General features: G+C 36.2%; 1 protein-coding gene across 1 annotated transcript in view; it reads right to left on the minus strand.

Moving 5' to 3' along the window:
* Positions 1-23,710, minus strand: part of LOC107669467 (voltage-dependent T-type calcium channel subunit alpha-1G) — a 147,408-nt gene that overhangs the window by 117,483 nt on the left and 6,215 nt on the right. Inside the window, exons 2-3 of the mRNA XM_016461705.1 lie at positions 12,757-12,890; positions 1,525-1,622 (exon numbers count right to left, since the gene is read on the minus strand). Of these exons, the coding sequence (XP_016317191.1) occupies positions 1,525-1,622; positions 12,757-12,890 (232 nt within the window). The remainder of the gene's footprint in view (positions 1-1,524; positions 1,623-12,756; positions 12,891-23,710) is intronic.

The raw sequence follows: 23,710 nt of genomic DNA on the forward strand, positions 1-23,710 counted from the left end.
GCTGCAGCAGAACTTCGTTGTCTTTGAAGTAGGTGTTCCACTGACTGTCCGGGTTCGGATTCAGAGGCTGAGACAAGAGAAGAACATCACAAGAGTCAGGATTAAGGCTGCAGTCTTCTCTCTTGGACTGTTCTTCAGTGTTTCGTTTGTTGTGATGTGCTCAGACTCACGTGATCCTCCAGAGTCACATCCTCTCGAGACACACCCAGGTTTGCCTTAGCGATTCCCGGCTGAATGATCATCTCTCGCAAAAACTGAGCGTACAGATCCCTGACCAATCACAATCAAGCTCATTAGCATAATCGAACGGTGTGTGTGTACAACAGTCCCCATTATTCTTTCTTAGTGTGTGTATGTGTGTGTGTGTGTGTGTGTGAGAGAGAGAGAGAGAGAGAGAGAGACAGTCCCTATTATTCTTTCTTAGTGTGTGTGTGTGTGTGAGAAAAGAGAGTAGCCGTTAAAAGCACTGAAGAGGAAAATGATCTATAAATCTAAAGTATTAACTCCTCTGGTACAGTATATGACTGAGCCCAGGATACATTTCTCATTCAAATGTTGATTAAATTGCATTAATTGACCACAGTGCTTAAATAATGTAATTCAACATAGAACATTCTGAATTTAATAAACTCTATGATTGAATGCAGGGAATTAATAAACTGAATTAAGTTCTGAGTTCCTATTTTCTACAGCAGAAACTGGTAGAAATGTACCTTACTTAAACATTCAATCTTTAAAAAAAAAGTGATTATTTGGGGTGAACATAAGATTCCAAAATCCTTACTAACGTACAAAAACACAAGCAATAAATCTCAATATAATATAAAAAGAAACTTTTATTACTGTGCACACTGCTTTGTTTTATTACTGTGAATTACTGTGCATGTTTTGCACTTTCCAAACAAGACTGTTGAATCATTCTGCAAGTTACAAATTTACATCAGGTGGCGGCAACAATTATGGTCTTAATTATAGGGTTAATTACAGAACCATTAATTTAGCCAATTCATTCAAGAACAACACAAATGACTGCCTTTGAGTGACTCACTGAATCATTTACTATCATTTTTAAACAAACCAATTTGTTTAAAAAAACTGATTCATGCAGGAATGTCTGTGACACTTTATAATAAGATTCCATTCAATTAGCATTACGTATTGCTTTAGCTAACACTACTAACAATGAGAAATAAATTTGTTACTGTATTTATTAATATTTGTTAAAAATTAGTTAATAAAAATACAACCATTCATTGTTAGTTCGTGTTAGGTCAGGCCTATTAAATAATATTAACAATATTGTTTTTTTAATGTTTTTTTTTTTAATGTAAATTAATGTAGCTAACTAATGTTAGCAAGTGCATTAAAATACAACCGTTCATTGTTAGTTCGTGTTAGGTCAGGCCTATTAAATAATATTAACAATATTGTTTTTTTAATGTTTTTTTTTTTTTAATGTAAATTAATGTAGCTAACTAATGTTAGCAAGTGCATTTGGAAAATGGTTGCTGATATTGTACTCACTGGGCACTCGGTTGATAGCCCGAAGAGGTCGAAGTACTCGGACCGTTCGGACCGCAGAGAAACTAACATTCTGCAGGTTGAGAGAGTATTCCAGCATCCTGTAAACACACACAAATAAAAAGAGTTTCAACTTTCAATAAAGCAAGATATTTGAATGTATGCACATACTAATGAAGACGCATTACCCCCCATTTGCAGTGCATCTGTTAATTAATCCACATTTTGGATTTTATTGGAATTTTGAATATCACCTGAAAGCAAAAACTGATCTGATTTTTAAACTAATGAATATCCTCCATATGTATCACTTACTACAGCAACAAAGCGTAAAAGGCCAGCAATATTTTCAAATAAACACTGACAGCCCAGACACATTAGTGGCGTGTTTTCTGCCGAACTGTCAACGCCATACTGTAGATCAATCGAAAGTTATCAGGATTCATCAAACAATTACACTGAATCGTTTTCAGTCAGGTCAAAGAGAGGTGGAAGGAAGGTTAATGTAGAGCTTTCGCAAACAAACACATCCACAGCTGCGCCGCACATGTGAACTTCGGAGTGAGGCACATGAAAGAATCGCATGTTTTTGTAGAAAATAAACAAAGTGTGTGTCTCTAAGTGCCTGTGAGCTTGCAACCGTGTAATTGCAAACCCAATAACCGTTTCTGGCCATACAACAACTTAAAAACGTAGAATTACAGTACGTATCAAGTTAATACACAAAGCTGATGTCGATAAGCATATGCACATGTTAATGAGGGTTCTCACGGTCACATGGCCAGCTTAGATTAAAGCTGCGTGATCTGGGGTGTTTCTCCATTCTTTCAAATACGGATCGAGTGAAGTCGGTAACGTGCAAACAGTGCGAGCCCCATTAGCCAAGCAGGGCATTGAGGAAATGTGTTCTGACTTTGTTGCTCCTGAAATGTGCAGAACAGCTTTGAAGGCACTGATTGGGCTTGATGGAAACCAGCTGGCGACTGGACTGCAAAAATAATAACAGTGGTGACTAAGACTAAAATTTGAAGGAATGGGAACGAAGAAAACACAAAAATATCGAAAGGGGAACACATGAAGTGGATATGGAGAAAGGAGAGAAAGCCGTCGACTCTAAGGACAAAACGCCTGTAAAGAAGGAGAGAGACAGGACATGCGTGAGGACACTCCGCAAAAATGTCCCCAGGGACGTAGGATGCATCCAAACAAGGAGGACGTGTGTAAATGTGATATCGTCAACAGCCTCTTACTTCTATCGTACACACGTATGAATCACTAAGATGGCCGCTCGCAAACACAAACAAAAAGTGAAGTGTCAGACCCGGGCGTTTGTCCAGTCAGCACCTAGACCTCACTTCTGTTATCTGTTTGTGTTTGGAACGGCCGTGGTGAAGGATGACACACCTTCCCAGAATCTCTCCGTTTCTTGAAAACATGGTCGCACAATCAACAACAGCTCCACGCTGCGTATACAATGCCAGTTGCGAGGTCACTATAATAGGAAAAGTAAAAGCGAGCCAAGGGTCTCGGATTCAAAACAACTGTGGCCTTCCACATCCATAAGAAATCTGCTCAAATCGATCTCCGGCTGCACTCGAGAGAGAGAGAGAGCTAGTGTGCTGTTGTGTCTTGTTTGAACAGCTCTACAACAGACTATTGAAAGGACTGAAAGACAATTAAATTCCTGCAGCATTAGAAATACCAGCTTTTCTGGGACATGCTCCATTTCATACATTATGAACCAGGGTTGCTCTGTATGATCAATGCAATATTTGTTGGTTTACGTAAAAAGGTTGCAACAGAGTACATGCAGTATTTCAGATGCTTTATGCTTCCCTTTTTCTCTCTCTCTCTCTCTCTCTCTCTGTCTAGTCTCTTGTGGTCTTCAAAGCAGCTGTCCTGGCCGCAGTTCAATCAGAGCTTGGTGTCTTCCACCACCTGGCAGGTTAATGAGGCGAGTTTCAGAGGAGGTTCACTTCCGAACAATCAGCTCTCCATTAAGATAGAGAAGGAAGATACCCCTAACAACACACGCACACATACTCTGTCCTCACTTTCCCTCTCAGTCTGTCCACATGAATTAAATTCTTTGTCTTATTTATGGTATCTCGTTTTAGACCAACTACAAATGACGACTAGTACAGTTATCATAATGCTAGCAACACAAGTTTTGTTCACTGTAGTTATTGTTAGAACACATCAAAATGCTTGTCCCTTCTTTGAATTTGCTTTACTATTGCTAATCAGAGGTAGGTTTTATTATGGTAAGAACATTAGCCGCTATAGAACATTTCCACTATTGGGCCAAACGGTTCTCTTTGCTTAACCGTTCCATTCCGTGCCGATCCAGGCCAGTCAGCACGGATCCGGTTTCATTTTCCACTGTGGTGCTGATAACGGAGCTCTTTGGAATGTAATACAAATGTGTCAGTCATTGCCTAGTTAACGCAAGTGTAATGTAAACAGCGATATGGATGATGATCAGATATTTCTGTTTTTGGGACTCCTTTTTTATCTGATATTTACTTCGTTAAATAACAGAAAAAAGGACACAAATCTTGACGCGAAAAATAAAATAAATGGTAGGCGACGATGGGTATAATATCAATAAGTGCAAATGTTTCCTCCACCGACCAAACTGTCTGACATTTTTTCTTTTTTATATTGAACGTAGCGTAGCTGTTTGATCAAATAGCACGCTTCCGCTTAGTCAGCTATGGAGAAACTGATAGCCAGGCAACAGAGTGGCGACGTCACGCACACGCACTCTACCAGCACGGGCGAGAATTCCGTGCCAAGAACTGTTTGTAATTGTGCCGCGCCGTACCAGGCTAACGTGGAAATGCAACTGGAACCATACCTGACAGTTCTTAGAACCGTTCGGCCCAATAGTGGAAAAGCGGCTATTATGTTTTCATAGAAGAGAAATTCCTGGAAGTTTCCTTAATCGGGAAACATAATCATGCAGAATTTGTGTAAATCATTTGTAAAACATCCTTAATGGAGATCGTCACATTCATCTTTTCAGGTATATTTTATGTATTTATGAATGATTTAAACTACTTTTCAAAAGTTTGGTGTAAGATATTTTTTTAAAGAAATTATTACGATAATTAAACAAGCATACATTAAATTTATAAAAAAATGAGAATATAACGATATTTTTTAATGTTAAGTAAACTAAAATGTAACAGTTTCCACAAAAATATTAAGCAGCAAAACTGTTTTCAACTGTGAAAATAAATAAATAATGTTTTTAATCAGCAAATCAGCATATTAGAATGATTTATGAATGATTGAAGACTGGAGTAATGAATGCTGAATATTCAGCTTTGCCATCACAGAAATAAATTACATTTTAAAATGTATTAAAATAGAAAACTGACATTTTAAATTGTAATATAAATATGTTTTTTTTTTACTTTATTTTGGTCAAATAAATGTAGCCTTGGTGAGCATAAGAGACTTCTTTCGAAAAATATTAAAAACATTTAAAAGGTAGCATATATAGAAATGCTTTCTGCTTCGTTTTAGCTACATCCGCTAAAAGCTATTTTCCTAAACTTTCAGGAGAACAAATTGCCTCAGAGCTAACAGTTGTGGACTAAAAGCTACAAAACTTCCATTTTGATTTCATGGGGCCTGTCTAGTTGTCTCAGCTCACAAACAGAGACCAACAGAGAGATTCAAACAATATTTATCTTCAGTTGTATATTTCTGTCTTGTACTTTTCTATTTATTGCTCTCTCAACAAGCTCTCAGAGACAATTGCCGTCAGGGGTGCTCTTCTGTTTTTATGGGATGGGACAGATTGATTTACTGTGGTCGGAACAGGATAATGTGCCCCTAGCCTCGAATTCAGAACAGCAAAAAGACAAGTTCCTTTCTGTTTCTCAAATAAGTGTTCTTTTTAAAACAATACCTCAACACCTAAGCCAAGCAAGAGCCTTCCAATTCAAAGAGAAAGAATGTCTGAGAGAGCATAGCAGCACTACTCTTCCCACCATTTTAATGAGGAATAAAGCCATTTTTGTTCTTTTCTCTGTCTTTCCCCTTGAGACTACATACAGTATACTATGTCAACACTGACCCATTCTGGGCCCTGTGGTCGCTTTACAGAATAATAATCATAATGGAAGCTAATGCAGACGTATAACTCGAGTGGATGAAGAGGAAACGAGATTTGCTCTGTGTGCCTCAGCTAAAAAGCGTTCCTCTGATAATAAATGAATGAAGAGGACCTGTAACTGGCTTTTTCTTGAGGAAACGTTTGATAACCTTTGTTCGTAATGCTTTGGTCCTTGTCTCGTCCTATTGACAAGGTCTGGGTCTGAACATAATGTGCATCAGCAGCGGGTCTGGAAACAGCCGAAGCAGCATCATTAAATCAGAAGCAGAGGTGGACATTTGGTTTCTCCTCTCCCTCATGAGGACAGTGGTTTGATTAAGAATTCAAACAGCAGTTGACAACAGTGAGATTTGTTTGAACAAAATTTGTTTTTTTCCAAACAGAGCGTGAGTGACGAAGGCCATTATACGAAGCCTGAATATTTCATTAAAGTTACCAAATCAAATGAGAACCTAAAGGAATAATTCACCCAAAATTCTGTCATTATTTACTCACCTTCAGGTTGTTTCAAAACTGTATGACTTTCTTTCTTGCATGGAACACAAAAGGAGGCTATTGACGAAGTCTACTGACCCATACATTCAATAAAAGTTCAAAAGAGGGTTTTTTTCACAGTATTGCAATTTAAGAACCATTCTGGGTTCAAACCTTTCAGTGAACAGTTTTTAAAAGAACATAGTTTTTAAAAACCATGAATGCCAATAAAGAACCTTTAACTGAAGAGTGTACAAATATGGTATATGGTGACATTCAAGTGTCAAAAAATCTGCAAAAGCAACGTTAAAGCATCATGAAAATCATGCAGACTTAATCAACAGAAGTGAGTAAATTATTTTTCGGTGTACTATTGCTTATTTCAAAGCTATTATTTCACCAACTCTCCTAACAAAACAGTTAGTAAAAGCAAATATTTTGCCATCCTTCTCTTTCCCTTTAGGTTAGTAAATGAATTTCAGCTTAATGGATGTGCGGAAGCTCTCAGCCATCTGCTCGTATCTGTGAATGACTGCGTTATCAGTTCCAGGCATCTCCATATACAAATTTGAGATGAAGAACTCCTAAGATGAAAGCGCTGGATGCTGTCCAGTGTCATCAACAGCCTCCTGGCCAAATGGCATTCCTGAAGATTCTTAAAGGGGTCATATGATGCTTTTTTAAAGATCATTATTATCGCATCATATGACCCCTTTAAACCTCAGCACGGAATCCACATTCAGGCCTGAAGAGTCTCTATTAGCACTGGCGATGTGGGTCATGACCTGATCAGGAGCTTTTACTGTGATTCAATCTAGAGCAGACCTGTCTCTAAACTCTGTTCTCAGATGTTAGCTAGAATAGAAATAAAAAAGTAAACTTCATCAGCTGTTGTAGATGGTTTTGAGCAGTGGGCTTATGAAATGTTCTGGTGACAGTCACACAAAAGACAGCAACTGTCAGCTTTTTTGACAAGAACGATGACAATTACGTTGACAGGTTGTGCTAGCCTTAGAACTATTGACTTGACCAGAAACTGACAGCTGTCTACATGAAACAGAATACATGTCAGGTCAAACGACCCAGAAGGAAAGTAAATTATCAGCATTTTCTCACCAAGACATTCATGTGAAAAGGCCATCACGAGATAGATAAAATTATTCTTACTATAAAAGTGAAGAAAATCTTCAAATAACTGTAAGGGTTTTTTGAATAGTGGAGTATTATGTCAGTCAATCCTGGCTCTCAGGGTCAGCTTGCTGGGTTTAAAATGAGTGTTAAGTGTGTACCAGAAAAAAGAAAGCGAGTTGAAGGGTCTTTCTAAACTAAAAACCTGAAATGTTTCCAGGAAGACAGTCAGAGCCTTCACTCCCTTTTACCAGCCAACTTCCAGGCAAAAAAGCCAACAATACTGGGGAAGGGGAAGGAAAAAGGGAAGGGGAAAGAAGATGAGGAAGATGAAGGGATAAAAAAAGAGAAGAAAGGGATGTACTATATATGTGGATATAAGATGAATTTAAAAGTGGAAGAGGAAAACCATAAGAAGTAATTATGGATGTAGAAAAAATTAAAAAAAATGTGAAAGAGAAGAATATGTGGAAGTGGATCAGAAGAAGAGGCTTTAGAATTAGTGGAATGAGGAAGAGGAAGGAAAAGAGAGAAGATTAAGACATCTGGCCATTATGGTGACGCTTCCAGACTAATCATACATCATATCCCAGATGAGTTATATAACATTCAGCATATCATTACAGGGACTGGTGAAAAATAATAGTGTAAAAACACCAGGTATTCCAGTAAAATAAATATTTAAGCAAAAATAAAAGACAAAATTTGTCTTGTATCTGTTTCCTGTCTAGGCCAAAGTTGGCATGAAAATGCATGAGAGAACAATGCCTGAAATAATAACATATCGGTTCCTTGTCAAAGTATGCAACATTTGGTAGAGCATTATGGAAAAACTCGTAAAACTCACTTCCATCAAGGTTATGGCAAAGTATGCTAGAAGAAATTCTAGAAATGCCTTTATACCCAATCTCTCGTTAAAAATCGTAAAAGCTTTTCTGTCTCATAGAGCATTTAAAAAGCATCAAAACAATCCCTGAAGACACTGTCACAATCCCTGTAGAAGCCCCGTGGATTTGGAAAGTTTGTGTATTTAACTCGGTGTGTGTGAAGACTCTGCGGATAGGAAAAGGGCAGATTAATTTAAAAGTGTTTCAGCAGAAGTTGCCAAACCGCTGCGGGTGTCTGAAACTGATACCTTGTCTTGGTGGGGTGTATTAGGGTCTGCATTCTCTAAGGGTTTGCTTTGAAAGATTGAGAAGAGAGAAAGCTCGCCTCAATGTCTCTGCAGATGAGACGCACAAAGACATACGATCCACAGCACAGCAGCCAAGATCTTTCAACTTCTATAAGCTCTCTGGCTCACCTCAGATAGAAAAGAAAAGAAGATTCAGCAAAACAATGTCTGAGTGAAGGGGGTTTTGGAAACCGAACCATCTAGTTGAACCACCAACACCAATTTATTCACATAGTAAGCAGGCTAAAGTGAGTTTTAGACTTGTGATTTACTGCATCAGAATGTTCTCCAAAAGGAAAAAAGACACTAAATGTTAACCTTTAAACTGAAACAAATGGCACATATAAACCATGCATCCAAGTTCTCAGGCTTATAATGAATTACACTTTATGTTACTTGGCCTGCCAATTTTTTACCAAAGCCCAAAAAATAAATGAATCTTAGTACTAACAAACAAAATCTGTGGTTCTGCCATGATTTTTGGACAGGGTACTACATTGGACACTGGACAAGTAACACAGCTTTTTGGACATGTCACTATAGTACTGCCATTGATTTTTGGACATATACCACAGTATTCTTGGAAGTAATTTGGAGTATCATGAGAATACCATTTCAGAATTATGGTATATATCAAAAACCATGGTACCTGATACCACTACTATACCATGGTCCAGATTCTTCAGAAGGTACCACAACTGATCAAATTGCTGAGAATGTAAGATGATATAGACTGTCATGAATTACTGAAGGTTTTGGTGGTAAGCGTTTCATCTGGAGAAGTATCAAAAACCCGAGGGGAAACTAGTTTGCACCAACAGTGGAACAAGCCGGCAGTCTGTCACTCTTGTATGGTTATCTTGTGCACACACTTTGGATGATGTCTCCAGAAAGTGCTTCAATACGCTCCAAATGCTGAGATGATTTCCATCTCAACAAATAAGCCTATGAGATTACCAACATAACACATGAGGTTAGGTCAGAGGTAGTAAATCTGGCAATAAAGCCCATGCTGAGTCATGATTGACAAGCTTCATGGAATAGGAATGGGAGTCCTTGTGTTTCTTGGAAAGCAAACATCACATAACAAACCACAAATCTTTTATTCACTAAACAGCTTGTCTTTTCTGACCTTTCATGGCTTTCTCAAAAAGTTGTAGATCTATATTAGTGATAGGCATGGGCCGATTACCGGTTTCAAGGTATACCGCGATTTGATGCTGTATCAAATGCTGTATCAGCGCCTCCTGCTGTCAGAGAGTGAATCTGCATCTCATTCAGAGCTTCTGCTGTTTGTTTCGTTCAGGCATGTAGTATAATTTCACAAAGCTAGTCAGAACATTCTGTTTTTGCTTCAAATTGGATTATTAAATCAAATTATGTATATGAAATTGTATATGATATGAAATGATATGTATATGAATTACATAACTGAAATTAAATAACTGTTAAAAAAAATAAAAAAAATCTTTATTTTTCTTCTTTTTAGGGCAGCAGTAGCTCTAGCAGCAAATCAACCATCCACATCAAAAGCTGCAAGACAGCCCACATTTCAGAAACAAATCAACGAAAAAATAAACAAATACTACTGTTCCAAATATTCTGTATGTTGCTCAAAACATATTGTTCAGTTGTTTTTTTTGTCCAGACATTTCAAATTAACACATTTTAGAGCTGTAACAACAATACTGTAATACCGTGAAACCGTGATATTTTGGCTTAAGGTTATCATACCGTCAAAATCTCATACCGGCCCATGCCTAATTAGTGATACACATTTTCTTTACTATATTTCCCAGGGCACACATTTACACAACTAACTGTCTGTATTTAATACCAGTCTCTTTGTTTTATGGTGTTTACAAACCCATGTTCATTGATTAGTGGCTCACACTTAAGTGCCTCACACAACAGCGTGCCCTATTTAGAAGACTTGAGACACACACATACACATAAACGTAGAATCTGGCAGTGATAAAGATTATTTTGACTCTCACACAGACGCATTGAAGAATTACGTATTTGCAGCTAACCATGTGTGACGTGACCGATTCAGAAGCACAGGCTGATAACAGACAGAACTACCCGTATCCCAATTCTGTCGTTATTTACTTACCCACATGTTCCCTAGTGACAAATAAATATACTAAAATGTATTTGAAATACATTTATTTTACGCCAAGTATACTACAAATACATTTACATATTTATGTACTTAATAAAAATACCCTGCAATTGTACTTTTAGTACTGGCATACTTAAAATCTGCTAAATTGGAACAACAAATTTTGTACAGACTGTACAGTACTTTAATTGTGCAGAAGTAGTGCTGAAGTCCAACTAAAGATAACATAAGTATATTTGATTGTGCTAAAGTGGAGCTATTGCAAGAATACTTCAGGTACACTTTAAATATCTTGCATATAAAGACCAATATTATTCAAAAATCATGCAATTCTCATCAATAGTGACATTAAAACACATAAACTTAATATTATGAAATGGGAATTGTGTACAAGTAGTACTCCGAAAACATTTTAATTATATTTTTTTATATCATTAAATCTCAAGCGATATGTCAGGAAATATGTTAATAGATTTGACCTATACTTAGTATGAAATAAATGTAATTTAAATATATTATTTTTTACTAGGGTTGACATGTTGCGCCAATCTGATATGCTGTTATTTCTACTGGGTAACACGAAAGAATAATATTTTAAAGAATCTTCATGTAGTTCTTTAATTTCAATAGTGACCATGTCTTTTAAGCTACACACACACACAAAAAAAAGTACACTACTGTTGGTACTGGAGTTGGTAAAATATTTAATGTTAAAGTCTCTTATGCCCACCTTGCTGTATTAATTTGATTCAATTCAATTCAAGTTTATTTGTATTGCGCTTTTCACGATACAACTGGTGCAAAGCAGCTTTGCAGAAAATTAAAGTTTCTACATTATATTTACATTTGATAAAAAATACTGTAAAGACAGTTGTGAATTATTGCAATTATATTGTGAAATATTATAATTTAAAATGCAATTTTGGATTTGAACACTTTGTAGCATTTGGAGGCTTTGATTGATAGAAATTTCAATGAGTAACATTAAAGTAACACAAAAAAAAAAGGTTATTGACTCCAAACTTTTGAATGGCAGTGTTTTATATGTAGTTTTTTTTTTGGTAACATTTGACAGAACATTAAAGGTCGATATGAGGTGCATCAATTCACACTTATTAAAAACAAAAAAAAAAAGTTTTAGTAAAGTAATTTCAGGACTCACCCAGCCAACACAATGAAGAAGTCTAGCCGATTCCAGGTGTCTCCAAGGTAACATTTTTTCCCAAAGATGCCCAGTGCAACCATCTTGATTACCATCTCCATGGCAAAAAAAGCAAAGATGAAATCATCAAAGTCCTGAGGGGAGAGAGAAAAATCCGAAGGGTTAACAAAATCTTAAAATGCTGCACTGGCCAAATCAGAGTTTGCAAAAATGTTCTTCTTTTGATCAGGAGATACAACTCGCACTAAATTAAGGACAACTTATAAATAAAGAAATACACCATCCAAAGGCATATGCAGATGAATATTACATTTCCACTTTGATGTCACAGCATAGTGTGTGTGTGTGTGTGTGTGTGTGTGTGTGTGTGTCCATGTAGTGCGTGTGAGAGTTTCTGCTTGTAAGTGAGAGTACAAGGTGATTGTGACAGAGAGAGTTAGACTATTGTGCAACAGCAGAGCTAAATACAGCACACACAGGCTGCACTGAAACTCATTACTGTACAGTGCTTACACAAATACCGCCAAGGTGCTATTTGTGTGTGTGTATGCATAAACTTGTTGTTGAGAATATATACTTTTGTATCCAGTACAACAAGCCATTTATTTGTTTATGTGGCTGGTTAGGTTATAAGATTGTGCAGTTCTGTGCTTGTACACACTGTTTTTGCAGGAACTGGTGCAAAGCAGCTTTGCAGAAAATTAAAGTTTCTACATTATATTTACATTTGATAAAAAATACTGTAAAGACAGTTGTGAATTATTGCAATTATATTGTGAAATATTATAATTTAAAATGCAATTTTGGATTTGAACACTTTGTAGCATTTGGAGTCTTTGATGGATAGAAATTTCAATGAGTAACATTAAAGTAACACAAAAAAAAAAGGTTATTGACTCCAAACTTTTGAATGGCAGTGTTTTATATGTAGTTTTTTTTTTGGTAACATTTGACAGAACATTAAAGGTCGATATGAGGTGCATCAATTCACACTTATTAAAAACAAAAACAAAAAGTTTTAGTAAAGTAATTTCAGGACTCACCCAGCCAACACAATGAAGAAGTCTAGCCGATTCCAGGTGTCTCCAAGGTAACATTTTTTCCCAAAGATGCCCAGTGCAACCATCTTGATTACCATCTCCATGGCAAAAAAAGCAAAGATGAAATCATCAAAGTCCTGAGGGGAGAGAGAAAAATCCGAAGGGTTAACAAAATCTTAAAATGCTGCACTGGCCAAATCAGAGTTTGCAAAAATGTTCTTCTTTTGATCAGGAGATACAACTCGCACTAAATTAAGGACAACTTATAAATAAAGAAATACACCATCCAAAGGCATATGCAGATGAATATTACATTTCCACTTTGATGTCACAGCATAGTGTGTGTGTGTGTGTGTGTGTGTGTGTCCATGTACTGAGGGGCTATAAGCCTTGACTCATCCTTACACAGAGATCTCGGTAAGTCTGAGTGGGCACAAACAGCCAACTCACCCAAGTCTTTACCCATAAATCCTCTGCTTACGTTACCAGAAATGTGCTATGCATTAAAACAAAAACCTTACTAGATCTACATATACAGGGAAATTATCTGCAATGTGGAGTTTTAATGAATATGCATAAAAATACAGCATTAAGAAGTAAACAGAAAGCATTTTTGCTTTAAAAAAACGTGAGATGCCGGCAGTGGAATGAAGGGGGAAAAAACGCTTTGAGACATGTTTTTAAAAGTTGCACTTCTGTCACGTGAGATGTGAATGCAACAGTCGAAGATGTCAGTCTAGTGAATGTTTACATAGAAAAACAATGAAAAAGTAGCACAGTGGAATGGAAAAAATGTGTTGTGTGTGAACGGGCCCCTCAGTCTGTGTTAGTAAATTAAGTTTGTGCAAATAACCATGAAGTCAGAAGGACAATTCTGACAGACTGTGAAAATGTCATTCTCTCTAAAACTCCTCTGTAAATCTAAAAATGAACAAGACTATACTAATCAAATTGGCCATTTTCAAAACATATATTACATAAGGCAATTATGAGAAACACAGTGTCAATTTACTGAATATTCACTTTATTGTTGTTGAATAATGACTTGTTGATTAGAACTACATGCATGGAAGGAAAATCTGCTAGACTGGTGACCTATTCAGACCTCCTTTAATTTCATTTCAACAATAGACGGTGCATTTCTGGACCTTATGAACTAAATCGCTTTATTAAACATGCATTTTCCTCAGGCAGATGCAAAAGGCTGTTTGTCAGTTCTTGAGTAAAGACCACAGACCGGGTCCTTGAGACATCGGCGGCCATATGAACTCAGAGACCATCGTTTCCTCAAGGTCGACCGTCAGCGAAAGACACCTGGGCATTCTCAGCCAGCGAGGACATTAGTCAAATCTCTTAAGTGAGGGATTCCCTCCAGCCAAAGCACTTGCACTCTGACAATGCAGGGAATGTTAATTAAGCCGCAGTGGAGAGCATTTACTGTCGCGTTGGACATTATTCAGAGCCAAGTGCTAATGTATACCTCATCCCTAATCTGCTTGTATTGTACATAGTGGACATTTGGGTTATAGAGCACTACAGTACTTGCCAATTCAAAGTTAATGGTAACACACAACACATCCATAAACAATGCTGTCAGAATGAGGAGGGGAGAATCTGTGAGCTTTCATTTTGCATTAATGGTTTAGGGAATAGACTGTCTGTTCAGACAGAGATAGATCTCCTAAGACCATGCCCTAATGTTCTCTAATTATCTGCCTTAATGTGAACATATGGTGAACACATAAAAACAAAACAATAATAATTTCACTATAAATAACACAAAAATCTTCATACTGAAATCTCACTTTGAAAAAAGGGTTCTGCCCTGTACATTAACACTGCTCAACATAAGGATGGTTTCTGCTCGACCAGTCACTATTTTTGGCAGCATATGAAAAAAGGTATCATATAGGGACCAATTCTCAATATTAACTAGTCGCTTATTAGCATGCCTATTATTAACATATTTGCTGCTTATAAAGCACATATTCTGCATGACCATACTCTACATCCCTAATCCTACCCAATACCTAAACTTAACAATAATCTTATTACTTACTAACTATATACAAGCATCAAATTAGGAGTTCATTGATGCAAAAGTCGTAGTTAATGGTTTGTTAATAGCGAGAACTGGACCTTAAAATGAAGTGTGACCAAAATTTAATAATTCATATTTTAATAATTTGTATTCTAATAATAATTCAATATATTGAAAGTACTTTAAATAATGTTTTTACATGCGTTTTTCATCAAATGTTTTCTTGAATAATTGAATCGATTTATCAATTTACAGTAATAGATAAAAAAAATGTGTTTATGTATTTCTAAAATAAATGTAAAAATAACAAAATAATAAAAATAATTATAATAAATACATTTTAATGTGTTTTTTCATTAAATGTATGTAAGTACAAATAATTACTAGATTTTAAATTTACAGTAACAGCTTATAGCTATACTCGATGGCAGCTATAAATGCATAAACACACTTTTATCTAAGCCAGCTAAATAAAGTAATGTTATCATAGTGACCTTAGTATTTTGGCAGTGTAAGACAAAAATGAAATACAAAACAATAATTAAAAAAAAATTCTCTAAATGTAATACAACATTTTTATAAAGAATTAATAATAATTACATTTAATAAAATTAAATAAACTAGTATAATTTGCAACAAATTTGTACATAAGTGAATAATAAGTAAATAAATACAGTACATAAGACTAGATCAACAAATGTAACATTTAGTGATAACATTTACTGGACTGATAAGGCAAAAGACAGTCCACCAACTGGCCCTATTGTTGGTCCCTGCATTATTGACCGATCTTGACCCTAATATTTCAAGAGAGATGGATGTATCTTATAAGTATCGTACAAGTATGAAAAACCATCAACTGTCAAATTACTCTTTTATACACATATATATATATATATATATATATATTATTTTCTTTTCCACAGTCCATGTAGAGCTTCTGGCTCACACAGTTGTGTGCGTGTGAGTATAAATCTCTACGGGCCTTTCTATACGGTTCAACAGCTCCCTCCAAAGATAAACGATGCAGAGAAGGGGAACCCCTCGACAAAACACTCTCAGAGTCTCCACACAGCCAGAAAGCAGAGCTCAGGGGTTAAATAATTCTCTACAGCGCTTTCCTCCCTCTCCCTTTCTCTCTCTCACACACACACACTCACACCCTACACACTATATGAATATCTTCCTCTTTATACTTCCGTCTTCATCTCCTTTGTTTCAGAGAGCCTCTTCCCATATTCCTCCTCCCCTCCTTTTTCTCACCACAACTCATCCACCCATTTCTATTTAATACATGTCATCTTTCTCTTTCATATTTCTGGGGAAGCATTCAAAAATAGCTCGGAGAAAGAGTCCGTCTCATCCGCGCGTGTGGAAGCGAGGGTGTTTGCGATTGTGCGGTGATCTTTTGGCACTGAATACATCTTCTCATGGTGTCCTCTTTGTTGTACAAATAGCTGAGTGGTGTATTGTCTGCGCTGTGAGTAGGTTATTCTAGTGCAACTGATGGCCTTTCCTCTGAGAAAACAATTCTTTAAATCCAGAACTTCTTCAGACCATCCGTCCACCCCCACAAATGCACACACTCACACACAAAGAGAGGAGGAAGCTGCAACACACAATCACTGAGGATAAACAAAAATATCTTCTGTCTTCTTCTTACTAATTCATCTAATTCATGTGTGTGCAGAGCAGTTGCTATGCCGATGACATCATGGAGTCTAGAAGGAAAGTGAAGAGACGTGTACAATGCAGCAGAAAAACACCAATCATCACACTACCATGAATCAACACAATAATGCACATTTAGTCTCTGATATTTGTCCTACATTGACATCTGTTGATGAAATATGCTGCTTTCACTAAACATTTAAAGAGATGGTTTACCCTAAAATTAAAATTCTGTCATCATTTGCTTACCCTCATGTCATTCCAAGTCTGTATGATTTTTTTTCTTCCGTCAAACACAAAATAAAATGTTCATGCTGCAATTTTGTATACAATGAAATTAAATGGTGACCACAAGCTTTAAAGGCCAAATAACAATAAAAAGCACCATGAATGCATTATAAAAGTCATTCATTATGAATCAACCACATTAAACAAAAAGCATTTGGAAACCCTACGGTAGCTTTGTGTGTTGAACAGATCAAACGTACTTTCTCCATGTAGCTCCCCTTGTACATGAGTATATTCAAATTTGCCTAATTTTAATTGGTTAGAAGACCAAGACACATGACAAGCAATGATGTCTGGCATACCTTAACTTAAAGGAGTAGTTCACCCAAAAATTAAAATTGTGCTATTATTTAGTCACCCTCATGTCGTTCCAAACCTGTATAAGTTGCTTTCTCATGTTGAACACAAAAGTTTGAAGAATCAAACAGTTATTGGTCCCCACTGACTTCCATAGTAGGGAAAGACATACTATCAACTGTTTGATTACCAGCATTCTTCAAAATATCCTCTTTTATGTTCAACATAAAGAAACTCATACAGGTTTGGAACGGCATGACGGTGAGTAAATGATGACCATTTTTTTTATTTTTGAACAAGCTATCCCTTTAAATACTAATCTAATGTGAGAAGATTTGACGCACCATATTTGAATATGCACAAACGAGATATACATTGAAAGAGCAGATTAGTGTTGGTTAATGATTTAAATTGTTCAATTCCTCATAAGGCTAAAGGACACCTTGAACGACATCAACTGTTGATAACTATAAGCTTTTAATAACGACAATGAAACAGTGGAACAATATAATTGGAATCACTTTCAGAACAAATTTTTACAGCTGATGAGTGATAAAAACATTGACAGCCAATCAGAATCCATCCAACTTTAAAGAGCTCAAGCATTTAAAGTGGCAGACAACATAACTGCAGCATACGCTAATAATAAACAATGTTATTGTGCACTGAATATAATTATTGCTAGCTATCTTTAGAGTTATTCTTGGTGTGAACAGCACACCAACAACAGACGCGTTTGTTGGATTTTGTCGAGTTAGCATGTTACACGTGTGCATCTGTTGCCTTTGGTTGGCGATTGAGTAGATCAGTAGATTGAGTATGTTCACACAGCATTTGTTAGTTTGCTAAATATATGAAAAAGCGATGTACTGTAATGAAGTGATTGTCAGTATTGGTCGGCATCTCTCAGTGCAGTGTGACTTACGGTACATTTACAAAACAACGACGTACAAAAAACGGAAAAGTTTTTCTATTGCGTTTTTTTTTTTTTTGCATACAGATGACAACACTGTCAAAACGACCCCCGTTCACAAGAATGACATCACCATTTTCACAAATGTTGCTTTTTGTAGTTTACACAGACGATATCTGTATAGTTTTCAAAATCTTGCACTTTGAATCCCGTTTTAAAAGTTTGCATTTTCAGGGCCCCAAAACACTGTTGTTGTGTAAATAAACAGCAAAAATGCATACGTTTTTGGTTTTTAGTTGAAAACTGTGTAGTGTAAATGACCTTCACAATACTTTGGAAACAGCTCATACATTGAAAAGATCAGATTTATGGGGCTTTTTATCCTTCATGGAGCTTGACAGCCCCTGGTCACCATTTAGTTGTAAGAAAAAGAGCAGCCTAAACATTTGTCAAATCTCCATGGAGGAAATAGCCATACACTGATATGAGGGTAAATGTCGACGATTGTAAATGTTCGATGATTTCAGTAACAGTTTAGAATAGGGAATGCATAGTCACTATTACTAAGAGTTTTCCTTGAACAAACTCCTAATTTGCTGCTTATTAATAGTTAGTAAGGTAACTGTTAAGTTTAGGAATGGGGTTGGATTAAGGGATCTAAAATATGGTCATGCAGAATAAGGCATGTGCTTCAGAAGTACTAATAAACAGCTAATATGCTAGCAATATCCATGCTAATAAGCAACTATAGTGAGAATTGGTCCTTAAAATAAAGTGTTACCATGATTTCTACATATTTTGTCCATAAGGTACATTTGACTTACATATACTACGTGACAAAGAAACTACACACTAGGGCTGCACGATTAATCGCATGCGATATTTAACGTGCATCTTGTCAGTAAAGCCGGTTCTGTAAGTTGAAGGCACGACTTCTGTTGAAGTCGTGGCCTAATGGTTAGAGAGTCGGACTCATAACCCAAAGGTTGTGGGTTCGAGTCTCGTACCGGCAGGGATTGTAGGTGTGGGGAGTGAATGTACAGCGCTCTCTCCCACCTTCAATACCACGACTGAGGTGCCCTTGAGCAAGGCACCGAACCCCCAACTGCTCCCCGGGCGCCGCAGCATAAATGGCTGCCCACTGCTCCGGGTGGGTGTGTGTGTTCACTGCTGTGTGTGTGCACTGTGGATGGGTTAAATGCAGAGCACTAATTCCGAGTATGGGTCACCATACTTGGCCACATGTCACGTCACTTTTTAAAAAAATAAGCGATTTGATATGAGGCAATACCGTTTATATCGATATACAGTAGTTTGATATGAGCGACGTTAAATATCGCATGCGATTAATCGTGCAGCCCTACTACACACTAAAGCTTTTTTCTTTTTTTGCACTCATTGCATCATGCCACTGGTAAGCAATAAACCACAATTGTCATTATTTGAATTATTCCAAGGCAAATGGGATTCCTGGCAAAACAGCTGACAAAAAGAACAACATATGCTCACTTTACCTGGAGAGAATGTTAAGAAAACCAAACCAGAACAGATCATACTGTACTGTACAAGAGTTACGTAGTTCAAACCATGCATAAGAATCTCGTCATCCACACAAACACACTTACAGGGAGCAATAAAAAGGGAGAGAAAAATAAAGATGCAGCAAAAGAATAACAGCTAATTCAATCAGTACTGTTAAACTCACAGTGAGTTCTGTTTACATCACAGTACTTGACGCTTGACTCTCCTCTTAAATATGATACTACTCCTTTTCTGCCCCAGAAACCACTTATCTACACCCTCTACTCAACTAAAGCTTGCATAATAACACACACATGCGCATCCTAAAGCTGGAATTCGGTATACTTAAAGGATTAGTTCACCTACAAATTAAAAATTTGGAATTATTTACTCATACTCATGTCATACGACTTTTTCTATTGTGAAACACAAAATACATTTTAAAGACTGTTTTTGTCCATGCAATAAAAGCCAATGGGGTCCAAAACAACACTGGACTAAATTGACTATAATTGGAAGAAGACGTTTTCTTTTGTGTTTTACAGAGGAAAGTCATGTGTTTAGAATGATATGTAGTGACAGAAAATAAAAAAAATTCCAAAAGAAATGAGGAATGCCTGCAGAGGAAAAAAAGGAAAGAGGAAAGCACTGAAGAAATAAATGATAATGTGTTGTGTGGGCAGAAGAGAATGGGCACAGAGAGAAAGAGAGAAACGGCAGGCATGCTCCACAGCTTTATTGTATTTCCCTGAATTCCATTATTCCACCAAAGGCGTTCTTTCGGAGCTCATGCCGAGGGTTAACCTGAGTCACGTCAGCTATGGAGCCCAGGCGTGTCTCCCTGACAGTGATGGGAGCTGATTGTATGTCTTTGTAAATTTCCTGATGACCAGGTTTGCAATCTTATTTCTGGCAAAGCACACTAATTTCCATATGGCAAGAGGGAGAGTGATCTGATAGAGCAGTTGGAGAAGATAATCGCTGTAAATTCTCAGATCTCAGCGATGAAATGGCCCAGGCCATTTATTTCAGATGAGAAGCAGGGAGGGGAACGCACAAAAACTGGGGTTTAGCTGCGCTACGGGTTTATTTCAGAAAAATGCAAGTTTATAGAATAAAAATCAAATAAAGAAACTGATCTGTTCCCATTAGATCCCAATGAAAACTTGGCATTTTCAATGGAAAGAAAGCAATCTCACGAGGCATGGTGGAGAGTAAAAGATGATGGTTCCAGCAAACTCACAGCAAGAAAGCACCTCTAAATCCCATTTCAGTTTTAACACTGTAAATGTGCACCATGGGTATTCCAATATACAGTACATTTCTGAAATAGATATACCTCATCTGTATTACCATGGCCAAACTAACAATATCCATACTATTCAATACTACACTAAATTATTAAAGTGTAAATGCAATTTTATTCTCATATTATATATAGTAAAAAAAAATGCTATACATTATTTTTCAAAAGTATGGGGTTGGTAAGATTTTTTTGTAAGTGTTTCTAAGACTTTTATATTCACAAAAACTGCATTCATTCAAAAAATACAGTAAAAACAGAAATATTGTGAAATATTATTACAATTTAAAATAACTTTTCTATTTTGATTTAATTTCAAATTTAATTTATTCGGAAAAGCTGGATTTGCAGCAGTCATTACTCCAGTCTTCGGTGTCACATGATCCTTCAGATATCATTAAAATATGCTCATTTGGTGTTCAAGTAACATTCTTATCAATGGTGAAAACAGTAGTGTATGGCGTTATTTTAATGACAAATGTCGAGAGTGCATTATTGTAGCGCGAAAGCACAAATATAATGCGCGAGCGCGAATCTCTCCGCTCGCACGAGGATTTCCTTTGCTCTCGCACAAAACCGGACTTAAAACGTTTTCTCTCCTCTCCCTCAAACTGTGTCCTGTGCACTCGCAAATCTCTCTATGCTCATGCACTAGATATTAATTATTTTCGCACCTGAATTAAACGTTGTCAAAAGTTATCAACCAATCAGATGTCAAAGATGGATCTGTAATTTCTTTATAATTTAATACTACTTAGTCATAATAATCAAATATTAGAAATCAATCGGGTGCTTGGATGATTTGGAAATTACCTAGTTTAACAGTTTGGTCAAACCTCCTGCTCTCGCCCGGAGAGAGTGTCTCTCCTCTCACTCAAACTGTCCTGTGCACTCGCAAATCTCTCTGTGCTCATGCGCTAGATATTAATTGTTTTTCTCACCTGAATTAAACGTTGTCAAAAGTTATCAACCAATCAGATGTCAAAGATGGATCTGTAATTTCTTTATAATTTAATACTACTTAGTCATAATAATCAAATATTAGAAATCAATCGGGTGCTTGGATGATTTGGAAATAACCTAGTTTAACAGTTTGGTCAAACCTCTCTGAACGAGTTATCTAAACAAACAAAAAAGCATATGAAGTTCTTGTGGTCATATGTATTGTGTACTTTGACTGATACACAATACTTAAGATAGGCCTACATAATACTTAATACCGATACTTAAGATTTGGAGACCAAATATAACACTATAATGAATTTCTCATATTTGTCATTCACTATATTATATTAAACACATAGAATAGAATATAATATAATATAGTGAATGATAAATATGTGATTGTGATTGGGTGGTTTATGCTGTCAATACAGGAGACAAACCAATGGGCCACTGACTGCTCGCTGTCCGTGCGTGATGGTCCTTGATAAAAAAACATTCTGTCGGCCCCTTAAGTGCGTCGGCCCACCGGGAAAATGCCCGGTATGCCCGATTACCAATCCAGCTCTGGCCATCCAAGATGTAGACGAGTTAGTTTCTTTTATTAGAAAAGATTTGGAGAAATTTAGCATTACATCACTTGTTCACCAATGGATCGTCTGCAGTGAATATTTGGTTTAAAACTGTTTTGGGCTGTTGAATTTGAATTACGCACACGGTACACTGTAAAAAACCCAACTTGAAAAAAGTTTAAATGACTGGTTTTGTTGTGTTGGGTCAGCAAGGTCAGCAAAAAAAGTCAGTACAACTAAGTTTAATACATTTATTCAGCTTAAACCAAGATTATTTCCATAATTTCCATAAACTGAGTTCTGTGAACAGTGCTTTGCAAGTTCATCCAAAGAAACTTCTGCCAACTTATAAAATTGAGTTAAGTCAAAAACAAATGCTAATAGTAAAAAACAAATGCTAATTTTTTAAATAAAATGTAAACATTTGTTTACTTCAGGACAATGAAGAAAAATAGTTAGTGATTTTTAAAAGAACTAAAATGCTCCTTAATGTATAATTGTAAGATCATAATATTGTACAATAACAACAACAACAATAATAATAATTATATTATTAGAATTACACAGTTAATAATAATAATAATAATAATAATCCTTATTATTATTGTTATTATTTACTGTGTAATTCTTAAAAAGTGTACAGGATTATTATTATTATTAATAATAATAATAAGAAAACGTGCCTAATGTATAATTGTATTATATATTATTGTACAATAATAATACAATTAGTATAATAGTACAATAATAATACAATTAAATATGCAGGAAGACTTTTTTAATTGTGCAGTTTCGTTAGAAGTGAGCGTCTATGCGCTCATCTCACTAGTTCAGAACACAATTAGCGCGTATGGACTGTTCTATTGAATTGTTATTTTTAAATAAACCATACATTTAAAAAATATTATCAGCACGTTTTCTGATGACGGCATTATTTTCTCTCGCGCGCTAAACCACGCCCTCAGTACGTGCCGGTTGCGTGCGTATAGTACGTCAACGTTTACTTTTCAAGGCTTTGAACTTTTCAACGCGGGAGAAACAAGTGTTCAGCAAGTGGCCGAAGAAGAGTGTTTATGAAAGAAGAGCACATGGCAATAATCCAGAGGAATGTTTTTATGGTAAGTGTGCTTTTTTTGGTTTTTGATTATCGTTGTTTTTTCTTAAAGTCACACTTTTCCCCAGTTAACTTAGTTGACTACACCACTACATTTTCTTTGTAAGTTATCAAACATTACTGGATGTTTAAATCTAGCTGTATTTTAATCCTGTTACATGAAATAATTAAGTTTTTGTTGCGATGGATTTTGCTGCACATTTAAGTTGCCTTTTGAAAATAGTGCATACGTGTAGTTTATGATGGTCACAGACGATTTTTTTTAGCTTCAGACTCTGATTCCATCCAGTCGGAG

The sequence above is a fragment of the Sinocyclocheilus anshuiensis genome, unplaced genomic scaffold, assembly GCF_001515605.1.
Source record: "Sinocyclocheilus anshuiensis isolate Anshui unplaced genomic scaffold, SAMN03320099.WGS_v1.1 scaffold252, whole genome shotgun sequence".
Taxonomy (NCBI): domain Eukaryota; kingdom Metazoa; phylum Chordata; class Actinopteri; order Cypriniformes; family Cyprinidae; genus Sinocyclocheilus; species Sinocyclocheilus anshuiensis.